Genomic DNA, 25,556 nt, shown 5'->3' with positions numbered 1-25,556 from the left:
GTTTGCGGTATTTATTTTACCACTACACTTGTATTCTTCTGAGTACTTATCTATCTCCAGCACTAGACTGTCAGTTGTACTCACAGCACACAGCAGTCAAGAAATGGTGATTGAAATGAAATCCATCAATTGTCTAGCTCGTACATCCAGGTCTTCACTCTAAACTACTTTACCTTTTCTGCTTCTATACTCTTCTAGTTGTGTTGCTACATACCTCTGGAGAAAAAAAAAATCACACAATAAAGCAAAGTGGTGCCATTTTAAATGAATGGTCTTTAACCTCACTGGTACATTCAACATGCAGCAAATCTTTTATGGATCCCTAGTTAGCTCCAGTTCCCATTTCCCTCAGTGACTTTTTTTTTTTTAAGATTTATTTTTTCTCTCCCCTTCCCCCTCCCCCCCAAACTGGTTGTCTGTTCTCTGTGTCTATTTACTGCGTCTTCTTTGTCCGCTTCTGTTGTCAGCAGCACGGGAATCTGTGTTTGTTTTTGCTCAGTCATCTTGTTGTGTCATTTCTCCATGTGGGCGGCGCCATTCTTTGGCAGGCTGCACTTTCTTTGGCGGTGGGCGGCTCTCCTTACGGGGTGTACTCCTTGTGCGTGGGGTTCCCCTACGCGGGGACACCCCTGCGTGGCACGGCACTCCTTGCACGCATCAGCAGTGCACGTGGGCCAGCTCCACACAGGTCAAGGAGGCCCGGGGCTTGAACCGCGGACCTCCCATGTGGTAGACGGATGCCCTAACCACTGGGCCAAGTCCGCCGCCCCTCAGTGACTTTTTAAAAAAAATAGTTAAATATAAACTGAAGGACTTAAAATGAAAGAACAAGCCCTGCCCCATCACAGTCCATCTCACTCCTGGAGGTGTTAATGGTTTGAAGTGCAACTTGCAAAGTCTTCTGTGAATATACAAATATGGATTTATATCTGTTTTGTTCTCCAAACAAATTAAATCAAACCCTATGTATTATTCTGACTTTTTTCAAGAATATCTTTCCACATAAGCACATGTAGATTTACTTCATTCTTTTTAATTTACTTTTTAAAGTTGTAACATATATATATGTATATAGATATACCATAAAATTTTCCATTTTAACCATTTTTACCATTACCACAACTTTTTCATCATCTAAAACAGAAACTTTGTACCCATTAAGCAATAATTACCTCATTCTTTTTAACAGCTGTATACTGTTAAAATTTATGTACCATAAATTCAACTTCCCTTCTACTAATGAGCACTTTAGCTGCTTTCCAGTTTTTCATTATCCCCCTTAGTAGTTGAACACTTTCAAGCCCCCACCCCATTTTCACTTTTTCACAAGGATGGTCTTAAACCTATTTCACCGAGCCAACTTAAGTTACGAAGTGCTAACTCCTCCAACTTCCTATCTCCCTTACCTACACACTCATCCATCACATCCATCACACATCCATCATTGTCTCTATCTCAGAGGAAGAGGTCTCTTATCCTTAAGGTAAATTGCATTACTTATACTAGCTAATATCCCTTCCTGTTTTCAGAGATGTCTTCCCAACAATTATCATCTTGCTCTTTTTAACCCCTTCTCCATTACCTTCTTCCCCCTCAGCCTATATAAGCATGCTTATGTAACTTTTTTTTTAATGTTACATTAAAAAAATATGAGGTCTCCAAATACCCCCCACCCCCCTCACCACAACAACCTCTTTCATCATGGTGGCACACTGATTGCATTTGGTGAATACATTTTGGAGCACTGCTGCATGAGATGGACAGTGGTTTACATTGTAGTTTACTCTCCCCCAGTCCACCCAGTGGGCCATGGCAGGACACACAGTGTCCAGCATCTGTCCCTGCAGTACCACCCAGGACAACTCCAAGTCCTGAAAATGCCCCCACATCATATCTCTTCTTCCCTCTCCCTACCTTCAGCAACTACCATGGCCACTTTCTCCACATCAATGCTACAATTTCTTCCATTACTAATCATAATAGTTCCATAGTAGAATATCAGTAAATCCACTCTAATCCATACTCTATTCCTCCATCTTGTGGACCCTGGGATGGTTATGTCCACTCTACCTCTATATCGAGAGGGGGCTTAGATTCCATGTGGATGCTGGATGCAATTCTGCTTGCAGTCGTAGGCACTCCTGGCTCCCTGGTGTGGTGGTTCACCTTCTTGTAATTTCTTTCTTAAGACTCTCCCTCTTTGATTCCTCATGGACTAGCTTCTTGAAAGAGTTGTCTATGATTGCTTTCATCACATCCTCACCTCCTATCTGTTCCTCAACTTGCTGCTGGCTGGGTTCCAATTCCACTACTCTGCTGCAACTGCTTTTGCTAGCTAAGGTCACCAGATTGCCAGACCTAAAGGCTCTCTCAGGCCTCATTTTACTTTACCTTTCTGTGGTATAATTTTTTTTCTTAAAACTCCTTCCTTGCTTTCAGAAATATCACTCTTCAGGTTTTCCTTCTATTTCTGCCCACCCCCTAGATACTGGTCTCCACCAGGATTCTGTTCTCCAGGCTCTTCTGTCTCCATGCAGGCTTTCTGGGTGATCTCACCTACTCACAAAGCTGTACAAATCCTGAGCTTTAAACCTATCATACTCCAAACTACATGCTTCAAAGAGAACTCTTTCTCCTACCTTTCACCCTCAACCTGTCTCGTGAATGGCATCACCAGTTACCTGTGGCCTAAGTCAGAAACCTAGGTCCTACTCTCTCTTATTCTTCATTATCCAATTAGTCACCAAGATATAACCTCATTCTATCCCTACTGCCAAAGCCTCAGTCGAGTTTAGGCCTTCATCATCTCTCATCTGGCACCATTTCTCTGCCTTCAGGCATTCAACCCTATCCAGTCCATCCATTCTCACACTCTGCCAGAGTGATCTCCCTGAAATGAACATTTGATCCTGAGCTTGTAACTGTAACTACTTGGGTTCCCAGTATTCCAGCCCTCCAGAACTACCTGTAGTTCCATGAACAGACTATGTTGTTTCATGCCTCTAAGCATTCGGTTCCCTCTGCCAAGAATCCTCTCCCTCCTCCCACTTCACTTCCCTGTGAATGTCTGGTAAATTCCTCCTCACTCTTTGTGGTCTATCACAAGCGTTTCTTCTATGAAACTTTTCATTTTTATTCCACAAGCAGAGATAACTACTTTGTCTCACACCGCTGACCTTGTAAATAAGTATTTATTGCAATGACCACTTTTATTAGACTTATCTAACTACATGTCTATCTCTCATTATAGACTGTAAGTTCCCTGAAATCAGAAACTACATCTTACTTGTGTATCAGCCTCTAGCAGACTGCATGATAAATATATATGGCTTGGAAATTCAGAGAAAGAAAGATTATTATAGGATACCAGGAGTAGGGGAAGTAAGGGTGGAAAATGAGTTATTATTCAATGGATACAGAGTTTCTGTGTGAGATGATGGAAGTTTTGGTAATGGATGGTGGTGATGGTAGCACAACACAATGAATATAATTAACACCACTGAATTGTACACCTGAAAGTAGTTAAAATCAGAAACGTTATGTTGTTGTATACATGCTACTACAATATTAGTTTAAGACAGCTGGCTTGGTAAATATTGAACAAATAAATACCATATAACCACCCAATCACCCAAACCAAAATTCTGGAAGTCACCTTCCATTCCTCCTTCTCCATCCCCAAATGTCAACTGGTCTTCAAGTTCTGGTGATTCTACTTCCTAAAGATTTCTCAAATCCATCCCCCTCCTCCCATCCCCATTGCCATCCCAATATCACAGACCAAGTGCAGGTGCCACTCCCCCTTACTTGAACTAGATTTGCTCCCCTCCAATCCATTCTCCACACTGCTGCTGGAATTATTTTTTTTATTATAAAAATAATACATACTTGTAAAAAAATTCAAACAATACAGAAATAAAAGTACAATAGCCCACACCTAGTAAACATACAACCATATCACCCCCTCCCCTCCAATCTCATTCCCCAGAAGTTATCATTGCAAATGATTTAGTATATATCCTTTGAGACCTTTTCCTTTACATATACAAGTACAGATAAACACAAGTAAATATACACACATGGTTTTAACTTTTACAAAAATGGGATCACGCTGTACATATAATTCTTCAATTTCTTTCTTCATTCAATATACAAAAAATTTCTAAAACAAATCTGATTATATCACTCCTCTAGCTCATTTCCCATAATATAAAATTCACTCATTAGCATCAAATGCAAAGCTCTTGATGATGTGCTTCCTGGCCATCTTTCAATCTCCTTTCTAGCCAGCCACTCCAACATTAAAGGACTGGAACATAAACCACCTTAAATCCTTTATGGAACAAGGCAGGTACAAACAAACAAACAAACAAACTAGGAACACACTCTGTCATTTCTAGACTTTGACCTCTTCACTTCATATTACACTCTGCCTAGACTTTTCCATCCGGCAAACTTCTACTAATTCTTCTACAATTAGCTTATAAATTACCTCTAGGGAGACTTCCTTGATTTTTCAGACATGATCACACTCCTATTTTCCCCTATACTTTATATCTAGCTTCTTAATTGCACTTATCTCATAGTACTATAATGATTTATTAACATGTTTAAAATTCTACCTTCCCCTCCCCCAACTTGATTACGAACTCTTTGAGTAAAAGGGATGTGTCTTATTTACTTTTGCATCCCAAGGATCTGATAGAGTGCTTGTATGGAGCAGATGCTCCATAACATATCTGTTGAGGATTTTATGATTCTAGAAACACTTAATGAGTACCTACCATGCACAGAACCATATCCCAAGCATGAAAAGAAACAGAAGACACAGTTTTGCCCTAAGAAACTTACCATTTCCCTACTATTTCCGCTGGAGGGGTGGGGGCACAGACAAAACACATTTACATGGCAACATATTATTTCTGCATTTAATCATCTGCCTCAAATCCATTTAGGAACAAGGCATTATATAATCAAATAAATAATAACTAGTAGTTTGTCTGAGAGATTTGTTTTTAAGTGTGGCACAGCATCCACCAGAACCCAATTCTCTGTCCCAGCAGGGGAGCTGTCACCTGTTCTACCTTCAAATTAGAAAACTGATATGATAACCATGCTTGGAAAATTTCTAATACATCAAGAGGACATAAGAAGTTATTAGTCCTGTCATCATATCTCCTCCTCCTCCATGGAAAAATTATTCCAAGAGCAATAAATGGAGTGAAAAGAGGGCACTGGAAAAGAGCTCTCTCTTTTTTTGATATTGGTGGGGGGGGGAGGGAGGAGGGGTTGCTTTGCGTTAAATCAAAGGGTGGCACTGCCCCAGGGAAATTAGGAGAGGTGATTTATTAGCATTTACTCATTATTTTTTTAAAAAAAGCTAAGGTTATTAAGTTAATATGGTGATTTATGGATTAGACACTGTACATATATCAACAAATTGGGGAAAGGTAAACCACCTAGGCTGGAGAACAGGGAAGGCTGACCAAGGAGGCCCAAAGGAAGCCTCATTCATCAGAGTCCAAGTCACTGTCCCCAGCAATGGAGTGGAAATCCTCACTGTCCTCCTCGTCCTCTGACAGGTGGACCTGGCTTAGTACGCTCGGCCCAGAGCGCTGCTCTTCCTCCTCCTCTTCTTCCTCCTCTGATACCTCATACCCACCGATGCTGCTGAAGCTTGTGTCTTGGGTGTTCGACTTGGGATCAGGCTCCTCATAGCTCCCATAACTGAGAAGAGAAACATGTCATCTCTCAAGCTCGGGCACCATCCTCTAGCTGACCAGTCCCATTCTCAGTGTCACCAAGGAATCAGCCCATTTCACCTCCCCTGGACACTAAAATGACTGGTTCTGGACTGTTCTACAGATCCCTGAGAAAAAAAAGATCCTGTTCAAAAACATCAACTTGCCAACTTCATTTACAAAAGAACCTGAATGAATGAAGTTCACCTACACCTGAACAACACAAACTGCCAACTTACATGACCATAAATGCTGACTGCCTCATGGTTTCACCTACCACTTATAGCCTCATTCCCTTACGTATCCAGTTATAGTCAACAGTCCTGAAGATTCTACCTCTTCAATATATCCTTTCTTTTCCACCACTATTCTGACTGCCTTGGCTCAGTCCATTGCTATCTCCAGCCTGCATGAATGAAATAAGTCTTCAGGCCTCCAGTCTTGCTCTCCTCCAATTCATTCTTCATACTTCTGCCAGAGTGCTCTTTATTTTTTGTTTGTTTGTTTATTCTTAATTTTACTTAAAATTTTACTTTAAAAAAATCACACAAGTAATGCACGTTCACTGGTATAAAACTAGAACATACACACCAGAAAAAAAGAAAAAAACACCAATAACCCCACGACCCAGAGATAATCTTTTGGTATAAGACCTTCCAATTTTTTTTTCTATGTACTTATATGCTTAAACATTTTTTTAATTTACAAAACTGGAATATTCTACATATTCTTTAGGAATCTGCTTTTTTTCACTAATGATATAACATACATCTATAGCATCATTTCAATAGCTGCATTCCACTGCGTAGCTGTAACATGATTTATTTAACAGTCTCTAACTAGGACATTTAAGCTGTCTCCAATTTTCCACTATTAGAAACAATGCTGTGATAAACATTCTTGTACAAACATCTTGATCAAGGTATTTTATTATCCCCACAGAATAATTTCCTAGACATGGAATTCTGGGTCCAAAAGGGATGCACATTTTAAAGTTTTTGATTTACAATGATAAACTGCTTTACTTCTCTTGCACCCAACTCCATTTTATCAATTTGGATTACCACCAGCAGTTTCAGAATATCCTTTTTTCCTCACACCCTTTCCAACTCTGAGCATTCATTTTAAATCTTTGCCAATCTGATAGATTAAAAGTTATATTTTATCACATTTCTTTATCAGGGAAGTTATTTTTCATATATTTATAGGCCATTTGCATTTCTTTCGCCAACTGTTAGTTCATGTCTTTTGCCCATTTTTGGGGGGAGAAGGGCACAGAGCAAACTTTTAAAAATATAAATCTGATCATACTACTCTCATTTAATGGCTGCCCCAAACTTTTGGGCCTTTATGATTTGGTCCTTATTCACCTTTTAAAAATCATCTCTTTCTTATTATACTCTTATATGGACTGATCAAAACCTCCAGCCATACCAAGCTGCTTGCTTTCTCTAGTGTTTCATGCCTGTGTTTTCACATGTATGTCCAGCTCTCTGGAATGCTCTTAGCTTTCCTCTTCATCTAGCTAATTCCTATTTGTATTCAGCTCGGTTTCCTTCTCTAGCCAGCTCCTTTCCTCCTACTACCCAAGTCCAGAAAAATCCTGAGGCTGCCTATCACACTACTGATGACATAACATTGTGATTACCTGCTTACCTGTTTTGTTTTAGGTCTCCCACTAGACTGAATTCCTTGAAAGAAGGGACTACATTTTAGCTGTTTTGTACTTGTGGTAAGTATTTGCTGAATGAACAAATTAAAAGACTCTAGTTGTTTGCTAGATACCTCTGGCTAGCTGTACTATATGCATCTTACATCCCACATGTCTAAAGCCAAAATTCATTTTCTTCCTCCTTTTCCACAAAATACAATACCTGTGCTTCCTCTTTATCTCAATATATTTGTTATTCATCTGATCCCTTTATCTCTTAAATCTGATTTACCTATTAAATAGCTCCTAAGTTGCTTCCTTTCCCCTGCTCCTGACGGATCCCAGTTTATATTCTCATCGTCTGTCCCACATTGCCCTAAGAGTTATTTAATACACAAATCTGACGTTACTTCCTTTTCCATTACCCACAGGATAAAATCTAAATGTCTTAACATGTCATTTAAGGTCCTCCACAATACAATCCCTTGCTATTCTGGAGCTTCAATTTCCAACAACTTCCTTTTGTTCTGGAACATTCTTTGTGTTATATTTCTGTGCCACTGAATACACTGTTCTAACTATGAAGATCTCCCCCCTTGCTGCCACCATATCTGCTTAGTAGACTCCTATTCACCCTTTAAAGTCCAGTTCAAGTAGTCCCTCATCTGTAAAACTTCCCCTGATTACTCCAAGCAGAGTGAGACACTCCCTCCTCAGCAGTGCCTTGGCACTTTGTACTTCCTTATGCTACAGCACTTAACACATTTTATTTGTAATGATTTGTTTGGGTCAGTCTCTCTTAGATTTCTAGACTGTGAGCTCCTCAAAGGCAGGGTATGTCTTGCTCCTCTGTGTATGCCCAGGGCCTAGCACAGTGCCTGGCCCTAGAAGATACTCAGGAAATGTTTGATGGATGAAAGCAATCTGATGCTGGGCCCTGTGACATCATTGCTGGGCAGTGATGCCACAGCCCTGTAGCATGTTGCTGCCGATTACCTGATGTTGCTATCCTCCAAACCATGGGAAGCCTCCCCACCGTCTCCCTCAAAGGACATCATGCTTTCTTCATTTTCCATGCCCATCCTGGTGTTCTCCTGAAGCATACGAGGCTGTTTGGGTCGTATCCCACCAGATCCCACATCAGAGTCACTTCCACTTTCACTCAGCTGGATAGCTGTGAAGAGAGACAACCTGAGTTATCAAGAGAGAAGCTTCATAGGATTAACATCTTTGGTCTTCCAAAACCAGTCACTTCCACACATCGATGTAGGCATCTTGTCTGTACGCCTCACCTCAGAAGCTTGTAAGTGCCTACAGTCAACATGGCAAGATCTGTACTTTGGAAACTGGATCCAAATAACCATTTTTTTTTCCCTCCTATCACCTCCTTCTGTTGCCATTAATCCACAGAACACCCAAAAGCTGGATTGTTTTTCTTCGTTTTTCTTTCCCTGTTGCCACGTCATACTTCTTTCTTATCTTTAGAAAGTATTCAAATCAAACTACTTAGGCATTGCCTTTTCTCTTCCTGTTTTCTGTACCTCCTGTGCTGCATTAGTTCAGTTCCATTGAGGTTAATGAATACACTCATCCTTTGAGTGAGTATTCAGTACCCTGAGGCTTATTAATGGGAATTCAATAAAAACACACAGCATCTGCTAACAGCAGAGCTTCCTATCCAGTCCTGAGGGTGCTATGAAGAGCTATACAGGAAGAGAAGCAAAGGAGCCAGACACACCAGAGAAGGGATTATCTCCTTCTTCATCACTTCCAGCATCTTCTTCATCATCCTCTCCTTCAGACATAAGCAAATCCTCATACAGGACACTGGCTTGAGGTTGTTGCACAGTTCCTTCCTCTTCATCTGCAAGATCACCATCTCCATCTTCACCTTCCTGAATGAGATGAATTGGGGGTCAAAGTCCCATGAATTGACCAAGTAAAAGACCAAAAACTACCACCAGTCCCCTTTGCTGCCTTACATGTTGTTAAGTAATTTTGGTGAACAGACTTAACTGGTTCGAAGTTATTAAAGTCAGACTGGGACTCACTATGGAGACCCTTTGATATCATCTTGGGATTTGGCCTGCCCTCTTCTGTTGGGGCTCCTATCATATAAGAGTATAATGTAACCATAAGCTTTCTATAAGCATACTCACTGGGGCTGGAGTCTTAGGTTTCCCATCCTCCTCCTCATCATCATACCCTTCAATATCTACATCAGAGTCTTCCTCGCCCAGCCTACCTCGGCCCTGGCGCATCTGAGTAAGGAACACAAATAGCATCATCGTTGAGGGACATGCCTGTAGGAGGAGTTAACCAAGGGCTCTCACCCAGGACTGATACTCCTCCCTGACATCACAGCCAATCCCACTGCTAGTGGGGGCTGTTTACATAGCTCAAGGCATGTGCATTTTTCCCCCATTAATTCTTTGGAAATCTAGAGTAGGGTAAAAATCCCAAAGAACAGGACAGGTCCTTGATCTACTCTTACTATATCATTACATGGAGACTTCCTTTCTAACACAAACTTTCCTTTGCTTGTGTTGGACTCTTTGGGATAGAAAAACCCTCCTGGGTTTTGTACTCTCCAGAGGAACCCTGACTAAGAACAGGTGATAGGATTTCTGGCTTTGGATCAGGAGTATCTTCTTACACTTCGAAAACAGGTCAACTATTTGTAATGTAATTTAGACTACAATATACATACAGTAAAGTTAACAGGCCAATTTTTTTGAATTCTGCCTCTGAATGCAGCTGGTCTTTCTAGCCACCTGGTAAGTTGCTCTGATGCCTCAAACACTTTTCATCCTTGTGCCTTTCCTGAAATTCTACTGTGCCTAACTCTGCCTATGGAGACAGACAGAAGACAATGCTAATCATGTGACCTACCATCATCCCAACCTGATATCACATTTCTAAGCCTTCATTCCCAGAGCCAAGAGGCCCAATTATCCTTGACATGTCATATACCACTAACAACTACTGTTCCCACTCGCCACCCCCCAGACATACTACCAATCTCACAAAGAGAAAAAGAATATCCTACCTGTGTTACCTGCTTTTCAGGAGTGGTAGTGGGAATATCCAGGACAGACATATTGCTCTCATCTTGAAATACAGAGGCATCTCGAGACATACTGAGGGATGTGTTGGTATCATACAAATCAGGAGGCTGTGGCACAAAAAAATACAACTTAGCTTCTGTTTAGAGAAAGGAGTAAGAAATGCAGAGAAATCCCCATTAGAGCATTCACTGCAGAAAAAGGTCATGCAGAGCAATCCAATTAAAGAGAAAATACAGCCTGGCACAACTTTAAGGACAGATTTTGGGGAATGTTACAAATGTTGTCTATTCTAGCAGAGAGGCATCTGATGTATATGATCAGAAGCCTGAAACAGAAAAGAATCAAAGATATGGGACAATTCTATATCTTAACAGCCTTTCTGGTCAATATCCTAGTTCTATCTAAGCCTTGTCTTACTGTTTTTATGCCCTGGACTTCAAGACCAGGGCTATTCTGACTGATTTAGAGAGATCTAAGAAGAAAACAGCATAAAGAAATTTCAATTCTGATAAGAAAATGGAATGGTTTGATAACTATGAGCTCATCAGAGGATACTATGAGGCAAAATGGTGTGGTGAAAAACTATGGGCTTTGGAGTAATCTTCCCTGGGTTTCAGTCCTAGCTCCACCACTTGCTAGCCGAGTAACTTACAATAAATTACTTAATTTGTCTAAGCCTTGGTTTCTTCAATTGTAAAGCATGTCTGCCTCATAGTGTTGTTGTGAAAAGTTAAGATAGATGTGTAAACTCCTTACCCAATATCATGCCTGGAACCTCAATAAATTGTAAATCCCTTTTCTCTTCCCTCCCCTGAAGAGAACAGGGAATTAGCAAATGGAGGGTAAGAGGAACTGATAAAGAACAGGATAAAGAAGTAGGAAAGAGTTTTTTAAAAAGTCAGGCTGAGGGGAGAAATACGATGCAGCTATTAAAAAATCATGTTTTTTAAGACTAATGAAATGATAAAATGTAAAGTGACAAGAACAGGAGACAAAATCATGTTTACCAGTTTCATTTTAACAAGTTTATAATACAAACATATATATACACCACAGATATGAAAGAAACACACCAAAATGTTCACAGTGGTTGGTTCCCCAAAAAAACTTACATATTTTACTTTTTTTTTTTTTTTAAAGGAAACAAGCAAGCAAGCAAGACTGATTTAAGAAAAGAGTTCTGGGAAAAGAGAAGAAAAACAGAAATCAAATTATTACCTAACAGACAAACCAGTTGTGGAAGAGAAGAGAGAAAAATTGAGACATGACACTTCTGCAAAATCTTTAAGTGTAGTGTGGAAAGGCTGTGTAGGAGACTGCAATGTGAGCAATTTCTGATGAAATACTAAGCTCTATGTATGATGGATACAATGCAGGCTAGGTGGGAATAATTGAATGAAAATACGTGACTGACTACTGCCATTTAGAAGCTGGAAGTAAGGTATGATTAACATCATGTTTCTATACAACCAGAACTGTGTTATGACAGGTTAAACTGTCACAATGAGAATACTCTTTAACATTACATTTGGGTTTGAGTAATGAGTAATATGCATCTTCCTCAGGTTAAGAGACAACAAGTTGTGCTTGTTGTGTGAGTGAAGGAAATGATGAGAGAAGAAACTGATATAACAAAGCAGAACTATTTATACATTACTCTACACAGGAAACCCTTTAACTGCACCAAACAATAAGTACTATTCAACAGGGAGAACAGTTGCAAGGTTCTCCTCAGCCATGACATAGGGTGGGAGAGGCAGAGAAGAAAGGAAGAAGGTAACTTTGGGGTCCAAGGCTTTGACTCACCAAAGGACTAGGCTTAGACTGTCCTAGACTAGAGCCAACCATGTGTCACTCAGTGGCTAGACTCTCCTGGGGAATGATGGCTAATATCCAGGCTTGAACTTACCAGAAAGGGCTTTGTGGAATCTGTGGGCCTATTAGCAAATAGGGCATTCCTGGGCAACATCACTCACCCAAGCCCCCTTGACCCAATATGCCCACATGCTCCAAGAGCCTTTCTTGTTCTGGGCCTGGAAGAAGTATCTGAGGGTTCTTTGTATCTGGCTCCTCAGTAATCTAGGTTTTGGGGTGAAAGAAAGAGTAAAAGAGAGATAGATAAAGACAGTGCATGAATGAGATATAGAGACAGCAACAATCCAACAGAGATCATATGTTGCATTATCAGTTCAGAATGAAACCTGGTAGAATGAGAAAAAATTTTTTCCTGTGAGAACTGGGAAAATTTAGCATTAAAATGTTGTTAAATTTGAAAGGGCCTCTGAGAACTTTATAGACAACTTTCATACAGAGAAGGAAACTCACAATTATATGCCAAGCACCTTAACTTGCTTAATGTTTACAACAATCTTGAAAAGTATATTTTAGAGAAAAAGAAACTGATTTGGAGTAGTTAATTTAACTTCCCAAGATCACAAAGCCAGACACAGTAGCAAGGCTAAGACACAAACCCAGACCGGTTTTATGCCAAAGTTCATACACTTTCCACTCTACCATAGTGCCTCCTACACAGAAACCAAGCATTAGTTATATTCTGCTAAATCCTATTCTTCAAATAGGCCATCCCTCTAAGAGTGTGGAGGAAATATAAATCAGGGATTGAGTCAGACCAGAAAGGCTAAAAATTTCTTATTCATCTTGCTCCCCAAGTCTTAGTAAATTTAAGAATATTACCTGTCTTCATTAACTAGGAGAGGAAGACAATCCAGGAAAAAGGTGGTATCTGAGGCACACTGTGATACCTTTGAGGGAATGATTAATCAGGAGTGTACAGGGAACAGGAACAATGTGGCTCATGTTTGAAACTGAGAAGTTTATACTCTAGAGATTTCCTAGAGCCCCGATTCAAGGACAAGACTCAGAGGATACCTCTGGCCAAAGAAGTCAGTAAACTGGTATTCCCAAATACTACCTAAACTAAGGCCCCACCCCTCTCATTCATCCCACAGCCGTCTCTTAGATTCAATAAGGCCACCAAGACCCACGGCCCTCACTCACCTTAGCCTTTGAGAAGACAAGAAAGCACACGAAAGGCATATGAAGAGGACAGAGAAGAACGGTATCTCAGTAAATAGATGTTAACATGCTTCCCATTCCCCAAATCAACAAACTATAAGAGAGGTTCCTAGTCATCGGACTCACCTGAGGTGTGTAAGGCCCTGGGGTCATTGGGTCGAGGCTTTCTAATTCTGCTTCCTCCAAAGCCGCTTCTTTAGCTGTACAAATATCCTTCTCAAGTTGAGTTAAATGTTCATCATACTGAGAAATAAAAGTAATGAATTTGTTCAACATGTGTTTTAGGCACTGGGGATACAAAAGTAGTAAAACAAAAAAAATCCCTATCTTCATGGAGATTTGTGGCAGTTAGATATTATTTATTAATTCCAAAAAGAAACATTATGTTTGTAAACTGGTCTGTTTCTCTGGGTATGTACCCTTTGTGTAAAATCCAAAGGCTTGGGAAGCGAACTTGGCCCAGTGGTTAGGGTGTCCGTCTACCACATGGGAGGTCCGCGGTTCAAACCCTGGGCCTCTTTGACCCGTGTGGAGCTGGCCCATGTACAGCGCTGATGCGTGCAAGGAGTGCCCTGCCACGCAGGGGTGTCCTCCGCGTAGGGGAGCCCCATGTGCAAGGAGTGCCCCCCATAAGGAGAGCCACCCAGTGCGAAATAAAGTGTACCCTGCCTAAGAATGGCGCCGCCCACACAGAGCTGACACAACAAGATGATGCAACAAAAAGAAACACAGATTCCCATGCCGCTGACAATAACAGAAGCGGACAAAGAAGAAGATGCAGCAAATAGACACAGAGAACAGACAACTGGGGCAGGGGGGGAAGGGGAGAGAAATAAATACACAAATCTTAAAAAAAATCCAAAGGCTTTACAATTACTTGATTAAATGAACATTATTAGGGCTTTGATTCGACCACGTCATTAGGGCATGCAGGGTTGAGTCCCGCCCCCTTGGTGGGCTACATAAACAGACGGTCAATCAAGAACACAAAAGTAGGTACACAGAGAACAAACACAAAGGAAGAGACAGCTCCACAGACATGGCAGAGGCCCTGGGAAGAGAGATGAGCCCTTCACCTGATAGACTACAGCTGACCTTGTGAAGAGAACAGAGCAGCTGAGCCTGGAAAGAAATGATCCTCAGAGAAAGAGATGACCCTTATGCCAGCCTACAGCTGAGATTGGAAGAAGCTGGACCCATGGAGCCTTAAGAGGGAAAAGGAAGGCTGATCCTTCTTGGACATCATCCACCATCTTGCTTCAACATGTGGCAACAGAGGTAACTTTGAATTGGACTCTGTAGGGCCTTGTAATTGTAAGCTTTTATCCCAAATACCCTTTATAAAAGCCAACAAATTTCTGGTACTTTGCATCAGCACTCTTTTGGCTGACTAACACAAGATTATATTCTAGTTGCAGAATACAGATGATAATTAAAAAAAAAGCAAGTAGATAGTATGTTAAAAACATTCAGTTAGAAAAATAAAGCAGAGAAGGAAATAGGGGGTGGTACAGGGTGAGGGTCAGGGGCGTTGCTGTTACATTTTAAAATAAGATAGTCAGGGAAGGCCTCCTCACCCAAAGGAACAAAAGGACTTCAGAAAGCTAGATGTCAAGGGGACCTACTCTTTACCACCTACCTCAGTCAGTGTCTGGTAACAGACGTTCACAATCTCCTGAGCAGTCTTAGTATACTGACTCTCAGGCCCTATAAAAGAGAAAAGAAAATCCCACTATTTTTGCAGACTCCAGTTGCAGAAGTTAACATTTTGTTACCAGCAGTGTACCCCATTATCCCAGACCCAAATCAGGCTTAAACTATAACTGTACTCTTGGCTTTACTTTTGAAGATAGAAAATGTCAAACATATACAAAAATAGGATAATATAATGAACCCACAAGTACTAATTACCCAGTTTTGATGATTATCCACACATGAAGAATCTTGTTTTGCTTACTATCTACTTTCCACACTTCCCCCAAATTATTTTGAAGCAAATTCCAGTATCATACCATTTCATTCATAAATTGTTGCGTATGTGTCTCTAAGGACTTTCATATCACATCTAAAATAATTAACAGTAATTCCTTATGATCACCAAATATCTAGACAATATTGAAATTTCCTTAACTATTTCATTAAGTTTTTTAGAAGATATATTTATTTCTCCCCACCCCCTTGTTGTTGGCCCTTGCTGTGTCTGTTGTCTTGTTTCTTTAGAAGGCACTGGGAACTGAACCCAGGACCTCCGATGTGGGAGGGAAGCACCTAATTGCTTGAGTCACCTGTTCCCTGCTTGTTGTCTCATTATGTTTTTCTTCTTGTGTCTCCTGTTGCCTCAGTTTGCTGTGCCTGCCTGTCGCGTTGGCTTGCTGTCTTGCTTGTCTTCTTTAGGAGGCACTGGGAACCTCTGCTCCCTGCTTTGTTACCTCTCTCATTATGTTTTTCTTCTTGTGTCTCTTGTTGCATCATCTTGTTTTATCAGCTTGCCACACCTTCCCATCACACCAGCTCACTGTCTTTTTTAGGAGGCACTGGGAACCAAACCAGGGACCTCCCATGCGGTAGGTGGGAGCTCAATCACTTGAGCCACATCCGCTTCTCTCAAAGATGTTTAACATTAGATTTCTATGAATCAGAATCCAAACAAGGTCCACACATTGTATATGCCTGATGTTTATCTTTAAGACACTTTCAGCCATAAGGTGATCCCTAACTAAATGATACTGTTCATTATATGACCCTTTGTCACAAGTGGCTTACAAGTTAATCCAGTTTTGTTTGGCCCACATAAAAAATCAGCCCAGTTTATGAAAACCGATTGAGCTGTACCCCCATGACAGACACTTTTCTGTATGTAAATTATACTATTTTTTTTAAAGATTTTTTATTTATTTCTCTCCCCTTCCCTCCCCACCCCCGCCCCAGCTGTCTGTTCTCTGTGTCCATTTGCTGCGTGTTCTTTTTGTCCACTTCTGTTGTTGTCAGTGGCACGGGAATCTGTGTTTCTTTTTGTTGCATCATCTTGCTGTGTCAACTCTCCGTGTGTGTGGTGCCATTCCTGGGCAGGCTGCACTTTCTTTCACGCTGGGCGGCTCTCCTCACGGGGATGCACTCCCTGCGCGTGGGGCTCCCCTATGCAGGGACACCCCTGCGTGGCATGGCACTCCTTGTGAGCATCAGCACTGCGTGTGGGCCAGCTCCACATGGGTTAAGGAGGCCCAGGGTTTGAACCACAGACCTCCCATGTGGTAGACGGATGCCCTATCCACTGGGCCAAGTCCACTTCCCGTAAATTATACTTTAATAAAAAGGCTTTTTAAAAAGTCTTAATTTAAAGTTGACAACATTAAACAGGCATGAGATTTTACATTAAAAGTGTATGTCCTCCCATGGCCCACTGGGTGGACTGTGGGAGAGTATGGGCTATGATGTGGACCATTGACCATGAGGTACAGTGGTGCTCAGAGATGTATTCACCAAATGCAATGAATGTCTCATGATGATGGAGGAAGTTGTTGTTATGGGGGGAGGAGTGGGGTGAGGGGGTGGGGGGCATATGGGGACCTCATTTTTTTATTGTAACATTAAAAAAAATAAAGACTAAAAAAAAAGTGTCTGTCTTCTCTTAAAAATTAAAAGACACAGAGTCAGCATTCTCATAAGCACGAAAGGCTACTGGGGCTTTTAGATAAGGCATGTGCTCTGCAGGTTGCCAGTCTCTACCCTGGTCTATTTAATTCATATTTATGCCTAGACCTGAAAGCACCTGAGTTTTCAATACCTGCCTTAAACGCTTTCTACTATTCTTTAATATACCTGTTCATTCACTCATTTGTTCATAAAACATTTCTGAATGCCTTCTATGGGCCAGGCACTATATGTAGAAATGAGTAAGATAGTGGAAATATCCTCCAGGAAGCTTACAGCCTAACAGTGAGATAAGACATATTAACAAATAAGGGCAATGAAATGCAACTAAAAAAATACAAAAAGGGCTCAAGTAGAGACACAGAGGAGAAATTAGCCAATTCTGGGAGGCAAGAGTGGAGAGAAATTAGGAAAGGCTTCACAGAGGAGGTGATCCCTGAATTGAATCTACAGTTTTCATCAGGATATAAAGGAGAATAAAGTATATCATATGTGGGGAAGTGGATGTGGCTCAAGTGACAGAGCTTCACCTACCACATGGGAGGACCTGGGTTCCATCCCTGGGCCTCCTGGTAAAAAAGAAGAGAAAGCGTGCTTGCATGTCAAGCCAGTGCCCATGTGAGTGCCCATGCGGCAAGCCAGTACCCCACACAGGTGAATCACACCGCAAGATGATGATAGAGAGACAAGAGGAGAATCAAGGTGAAGCGCAGCAGACACCAGGAACTGAGATGGCCCAATTGACAGAGATCCCCAACAGAGGTCTCCAGGATCGAATGCTGGTGAATCCTAGGGAAGAGAAAATGAGAAGAGAAGACAACAAAGACAGCAAAACAGCAGGGTGGGAGGAGAGGAAGGTGGGAAAATAAATAAATTAAAAAAAAAAAGTATACCATATGTGTATGTGAAGCTCCCATGCCATACCTAATCTGATTACTAAAAGCTACTATATGAACAAAAAGATGTCTTTCAGATAAAATCTCTCATAAGTACAGGCAATTTGTTCTTTAAAAGACGTAAAATAAAGATGTGTCCTGACACAAGCTGCCTGTGCCAAACACAAATCAGAAAGAAAACTAAGTCAACTATCAAGATATCTGGGACAGATATAAAAATAGCCAGAGTTGCCTTACAATCAATAATAGTGAGTGGTAAGAGGACTGCATATCAGGTTTCTGTCTTTATTTCCTTAGGCTACAAGTAGGCCAGTCCTCAAAATACTATTTCAGTGTTGATGGTAATACATGAGGCTAGAGCAAACAGAATGGCTGCATACAGTTTATAGGCTTTCTTCACTGAGCCAGTAAAATATGAGTTTCTTAAAGTATACTGGCTCTTCTACTGAGACCCACCTCATAGCTGGAATCCCAACCTGTGGACTGGGAATTCAGTCCTTCTTCTACTTCGGTTTTGAAGCTTAATCATAAAACGATCTCTCAGTATCGCAATCCAAATCCTCATTTATAAATGAGAGAAAAACCAGTTTTCTAATTTTCAAAGTTTTCTGTTAGTTTAAACCATTCTGAAGATGGGACCTCCTCCCTATTTTCTTTGCAATACACAACTATAAAGAACTACCCACTGGGAAGCGGATTTGGCTCAATTGGTAAAGTGTCCGTCTACCACATGGAAGGCCCAGGGTTCAAACACAGGACCTCCTGACCCATGTGGTGAGCTGGCCCATACACAGTGCGGACCCATGCAAGGAGTACCGTGCCATGCAGGGGTGTCCCCCATGTAGGAGAGCCCCATGTGCAAGGAGTGTGCCCCTGCAAGAAGAGCCACCCCGCGCAAAAAAAAAGCACAGCCTGCCCAGAAGTGGTGCCGCACACACAGAGAGCTAATGCAACAAAATGAGACAGAGTCCTGGTGCTGCTGACAAGAATGCAAGCGGATACAGAAGAACACACAGCGAAAGGCCACATAGAGCAGACAACACAACGGGGGGGGGGGGGGAACAGGGACAGAAGGGGAGAGATATAAAAAATAAATCTTAAAACCACCCATTAATAATAACCCTAGAGTATATACATACATATTTGTGTACACAGCTGATACAGATCTATGTGTTTTTAAAAATAATCTATTGAGTGACATTCTCATAACATATTAACAATTTTCAAGTAAACAATTCAGTGACATTTAGTACCTTCACAAAGTTGTGCAACCACCACCTCTAGTTCCAAAACATTCCCATCACTCCAAAATAAAAACTGGTACACATTACAGTTTCTCCCTATTCCCTCCTGACCTCAGCACCTAGCAACCACCACTCTAGTCTGCCTCTATGAATTTATGTATTCTGAGTATTTCAAGTAAATGAAATCATACATATGTGACCTTTTGTGTCTGCTTTCTTTACCTTAGCATAATGTTTTGCAGGCAGCCTATATGTTTTAATTACTACTTGTTTCTGTTTAGACAGTCAATCCTCTCAAAAGTTACAAGGGTTTCAGCTATTTAACTCTATTACACTAGGACATGCCAAACACTTACGCGTTTTTTTTCTTTTTAATTTTAAACTTTTTATTTTTTTGGAATACAACAAGGGAGAGAAGGCTCAAAAGGACATTTCCAGGGGGAAAAAGGCATTACTGGGACATAAGAAAAAATTAGAATATAGACTATAAGCTTTATATTAGTGTTAAATTTCTTGAGCTTGATAAACTGCACTTATGTTGGATACATAAGTGAAATTTTGATTAAAAGTTTAAAATTTAAAAGCGGTACCCTCACCACTGTCCATTATTAAAACCTTCCTATCTCTCCAAACAGAAAACAAACACCCATTTTGTATTAACTCTCCATTCCTCCTGACAACTTGTACTCTAACTGCTATCTCCATGAGACTGCATATTCTGATAATTTCTTTGTAGTTACATGGGGCTTAAATTTAACATTTTAAATCTATAACACTCTCATTTGCTCAGATACCAACATAATTTCAATAGTAAAAACAAACTATGTTCTAGTACTACTCCATTTCCCCCACCTTTATATGGTTCTTGTCACAAAATACATGCTTAACATTATGAACCCCAAACCACTGATTTATCATTACAATTTAAGCATGTGCATTTTAGCTCCTATATGAATAAGTGGAGTTACAAACCAAAAATACAATAGTACTGACATTTATATTTGCATGCCTTTACCCTTATTTCTTTATAAGGTTTCAAGCTATTGTCTAGTGTCCTGTCCTTTCAACCTGCAGAACTCTCTTTAGCATCACTTACAGGACCAGTCTAGTGATGACGAAGTCCCTCAGCTTTTGTTTATCTGGAACTGTCTTAACCTCTCCATTCTTTTTTTTTTTTTTTAAGATTTATTTATTTATTTAATTTCCCCCCACTCCCCTGGTTGTCTGTTCTTGGTGTCTATTTGCTGCGTCTTGTTTCTTTGTCCGCTTCTGTTGTCGTCAGCGGCACGGGAAGTGTGGGCGGCGCCATTCCTGGGCAAGCTGCTCTTTCTTTTCACGCTGGGCGGCTTTCCTCACGGGCGCACTCCTTGCGCGTGGGGCTCCCCCACGCGGGGGACACCCTTGCGTGGCACGGCACTCCTTGCGCGCATCAGCGCTGCACATGGCCAGCTCCACACGGGTCAAGGAGGCCCGGGGTTTGAACCGCGGACCTCCCATATGGTAGACGGACGCCCTAACCACTGGGCCAAAGTCCGTTTCCCTCCATTCTTTTATTATAAATAAAAGTACTCAAAAGTATATGTACATTTTTCTTTTGTAATTAACTAAATTATATATATAGTTGTGGGACTTTTGAAGGGCCTTCCAAGGAATAATTAAATATCCTGTTCAAATAAAATTACAACTATCTTACTAGGTTATTAAGACTTTAGTTTGACCATCTTTCAGTGTTCAGGAGCCTTTAATTTTAAATTATACCTGTATTCCCCCCAGCGTGGGACATGACACCTGGGGATGAGCCTCCCTGGCACCGAGGGATCACTACCAAATACCAGCTGAAGATGCAACTAGAAAATGACCTTGAATTAAAGGTTCAATGCGGATCAGCAGAATATCCCTGTCTACATATAATAACATGACTTCAAAATGCTGTTTGACCTAATGTAAGGAGGAAATGGAAAGGAGAAATGAGTTTATATGGCTACGAGTCTCTAAAAAAAGAGTCTCCATGAGGTGCAGAGGTGCCCAAAGATGTACTTACCAAATGCAATGGATGTGTCATGATGATGGGAACGAGTGTTGCTGGGGGGGGGAGAGGTGGGGTGGGGGGGTGGGGTTGAATGGGACCTCATATATATATTTTTAATGTAATATTACAAAGTCAATAAAAAAAAATTAAATAAAAAAGAGTCTGGAGGTTGTCAGAAGGATTGCCCTTATACACACCTGAGCAGAGTCTAAGAGACAAAGTAGATACAACCCCAGGTATTGGTTCTTTTGAGGGATAGAGACCCATGGGTTCTATGGTCATGGCAGATGAGGTTCACTGCCATGTCAGATGGCCCTTCTTTGGAGCTGGTGTTTCTGCATGATGGAACTGGACTCAGATGGGATCTCTTTTCACAAGACTTTCATGCTACTTTACTGGAATTGTAGTTGGTGCTGGGGTTTAAGATATATTTAGGGGATTTGAATCTCTGGACTGACAATATGATAGCCAGGCCCTGAGCCTCAACAGACTTCAGCTTCTACACTCTGATTTATTGGACTTACCCCACTCAGCTAACATGGAGTTGAAGAATGTCAACCACCACACCATGGAGCCTAGAGTGCCTACAACTGAAAGCAGGAGGATTGCATCCAGTATCCATGTGGAATCTAAGCCCCCCACTTGACATAGATGTGCAATGGACACAACCAATCCAATGTCCACAGAGAAAATGTGGCATTGGTGTGGGAAGGGTGGCCATGGTGGCTGCTGGGTGCGGGGAATGGGAGGAAGAGATGAGATGGGGAGGCGTTTTCGGGATGTGGAGTTGTCCTGGGTGGTGCTTCACGGACAACTACGGGACACTGTAGATCCCCCTAGGGCCCACTGGATGGAACGTGGGAGAGTGTCGGCTATGATGTGGACCATTGACTATGGGGTGCAGCGATGCCCAGAGATGTACTTACCAGGTGCAATGGATGTGTCATGATGATGGGAGAGAGTGTTGCTGTGGGGGGAGTGGGGGGTGGGGGCGGTTGGGTTGAATGGGACCTCATATTTTTTGAATGTAATATTTTTTAAAAAAATGAATAAAAAATAAAAAATAAAAAAATTATACCTGTATGGTAAAAGGTAGTAATAACTCTTCTCTTGATCTTTTTTGAGGATTAAAAAAAATGTTGATACACATTTTTTATTAAGGTGTAATTCACATAAAATAAAGTACACAGATCTTAGGGGTTCAGTTCAGTGCAGTGCCCCCCCTTCCATTTTTAAAAGACAGTTTTGCCAGATAAAGAATTTTTGGTTGGCAATTTCTTGCTCTCAGCACTTTAAATATCATCCTACTGCCTTGCCTCCATGGTTTCCAATGAGAAGTTGGCATTTAAGTTTATTGAGGGTCCCTTATGTATGACATTTTCTCTCTTGTAGCTTTTAGAATACGCTTTACCTCTGGCATTGGACAGTCTGATTATAATATGATGCAGTGTGGATCTATTTGGGTTTATTCTGTTTAGGGTTCACTGAGCATCTTAGATGTGCGTATTCATGTCTTCCATTAAATTTAGAAAGTTTTTAGCCATTATTTCTTTGAATATTCTGTCCCTTTCCCTCTTTCTTCTCCTTCTGGGATTCCCACAATTCATGAATTATATGCTAGATGATTTCACAAGTACCTCAAGGTTCTGTTCACTTTTCTTCATTCTTCCTTCTGCTTCTCAGACTGGATGATTTCAATGGTCTTATCTTCAAGTTCCCTGACTCTTTTGCCAGCTCTGATCTACTATTGAACCTCTCTAGGGAATTTTTTATTTCTGTTATTGTAGTCTTCAGCTCTGTTTGGTTCCTTTTCATAATTCTATCTATTGATATTCTCTTTGTGTTCATCTATCATTTTCCTGATTTCCTTTAGTTCTTGCCCATGTTTTCCTTTTACTCTGTAAGCATATTTAGGACCACTTTTTAAAAAAAAAAATTTGTCTGTTAAGTCCCTGGTCTAGTCCTCCTTATTGATTGTAAGTTTTAATTTTCTCCTTTGTCTAGGTCATCCCTCCCAGTTTCTTTGTATGCTTTGTAATCTTTTGTTGAAACCTGGGCATTCTGATGCTTGTAACCAGTCAGGGTTATGACAGAGAATTTCTTTAATGCTAGGAGCTAACAACAATAAACAAACAACAAAAGGAAAGAAAAACTACTTTCCCTAGTCTTTGCAGATTGACTGTGTGAGTGCTCTCTTCCAAGGCTTATCCATACAGTGAGATTAGGAAATAGCTCTAGGCCAAAGCATAGGGGCCTCCCTGATGTTTTCTGCATGTGTCTTGTCTTGGGCATGCAAGTATGGCCCTAGGAATTCTCCCATTTATGTGGTTCTGAACGTCCTTTCTTTACTAGAAAATAATTTCCTCATAGTCCCCCCACTGCATTATAGCCAGCAATTCCTTGCCTTAGGCACCCATTTTACTGCTGTCCCACAGTATTTCTTAGGCAAGCTTAGTGAAGTGCCTTTTACACATAGGGCAAATTCTAGGATGGCAAGTCTCTCAGGCCACACCACCAAACAGACCGGGTCAGACATACATGCTGAAGTAGAAAGTGAATCCCAATTTTGTAGTCCCTAAACGGTTCTTATATAAATAATTAGAATCAAGTTATAACGAATTTCTAGGATAAGACAGAAATGAACATGAAAGAGAAGATCGTCAATGAATTATCACTGTGCTCAACATGAATTTGGGCATATGCTACCCACTTACAAAAAGAAATGGTTTCCTGGGTGTATTTTTGCTTTCTCTCTCTCATTAAACTATAGCCAAAGCATATGCAAATGTCTTATTGAAGAAAGATATTTGTACTTTGCCTCATTCCAAAAAAGGATTGGTAATAGCCTACAGAATCACATACAATTAAAATCCAAATGTCCTTAAACAGTGGTAATTTCAACGACAGTTGTAGGAAGTAGATATTTCACCAAAATCAAGGATATTTCTCTCTTTAGTGATGTGAGGAGAAGAAAGTAAGGTTACAAGCTTTGTTGCTCTTGGTCAAAAAGCAAAGCAAAAATTAATGCTGCTAGCTATCTGAAAGGTTTCAGAGAAAAACAAATTGGGTAAGCAACCCTTCCTAACCAAGGAGAGAAGGAGGTCTGTGATCATTCCTAGGATCACATTTCCCTTGAGAATCCTTCCAGAAATACTAAAATAACCTCCCTTGTAGGAAAACAAGTACTCACCAAAACAAGCAAAAATTATCTTGGCAGTCACCAGTATAGGAGATATGCATTTGTTCCAATCCCAGTGAAAGCAGAAAGTTAAACAAACAAAAAATAGTGCCAGGTCTTAAAAGAAAAAAATCTATACAGCTAATTCCTAAAGAAATTAAAATTAATAAATTCAACTCTGCATAGTCCACAGATCCCAAAGAGTGGGGGTGGGGATGGGGTGTTCTGGCCCTCCCAGGGCTTAGATATCTATCAAATCAAGATAGGAAAATAGGTAAAAAGTAAAGAGAAGTGAATTTAATCTTTCAGACTGTAGATAGGTTCTTTATATTATGTAGAATGTGGAACAAATGCAAACTAAGCAATTTAGTTTCTAAGATAAGAGGTAAGGTCTCTCAAACCTGAGTAACAGAACCTTACTCAGAATCTGGACTGGAAAGCTCAAGAAGCTAGAAACTATCCAGAGGGGAACTGGGGTGATAAATCTTACTCACTGAGGGTAGGATTTATATTAAAGGCCTATCTGATGAAAAGTCCCCCCAAACCTGAAAATGCTTCTTTTATCCCAAATGACCCACCACTCCATTTAACAACTTTGAAATTGTTCTCATCAAGTCAACAGTGACAAACCTAACTGCCAAATCCCGTGAACTTTTTTTTTTTAGACTTAACATTATTAGATCTGTTACATATAACACTGGCTGTTATATTTGATATTCACTTCTTCCTCCTTCAAACTCTCTAACTCCTTGGCTTCTATGGCACTATTCTCCACTCACTCGTGGCATACCACCTCTATCTTTGATCATTCATTCATTTAACTGATATTTACTGAGTGTCTACTATTTGCCAAGCATTTTCCTAAGCATGAGGGATATAAGACAGACATGGTTCCTGCCTTTGTGGAGCTTACAGGGATCACTTAAGATTTAAGTCACTAAATCTACCTGTGCCCATATTTTTATTTCTGTACTCTGTCCAATAACTTACATTAGAATAAATATGGGATAAGTTAGTGTTGATTTATATCCCTCATAGTAAGATTTTGTTTGTTTTTCTGGC

The 25,556-nt window shown here is 40.7% G+C and overlaps 1 protein-coding gene across 1 annotated transcript in view; it reads right to left on the bottom strand.

The window, feature by feature from the left end:
• Positions 1-3,852: 3,852 nt before the first annotated feature.
• Positions 3,853-25,556, bottom strand: part of TAF1 (TATA-box binding protein associated factor 1) — a 118,235-nt gene continuing 96,531 nt past the window's right edge. The window contains 6 exon segments of the mRNA XM_058291459.2: positions 3,853-5,727; positions 8,389-8,566; positions 9,131-9,287; positions 10,442-10,567; positions 13,623-13,739; positions 15,136-15,203. Coding sequence (XP_058147442.1) covers positions 5,508-5,727; positions 8,389-8,566; positions 9,131-9,287; positions 10,442-10,567; positions 13,623-13,739; positions 15,136-15,203 — 866 coding nt within the window. The 3' untranslated portion in view covers positions 3,853-5,507.

The sequence above is a fragment of the Dasypus novemcinctus genome, chromosome X (genome assembly GCF_030445035.2).
Source record: "Dasypus novemcinctus isolate mDasNov1 chromosome X, mDasNov1.1.hap2, whole genome shotgun sequence".
NCBI lineage: Eukaryota > Metazoa > Chordata > Mammalia > Cingulata > Dasypodidae > Dasypus > Dasypus novemcinctus.
The sequence above is the reverse complement of the archived record's forward strand: the minus strand, read 5'-3'. Positions and strand labels throughout refer to the sequence as shown.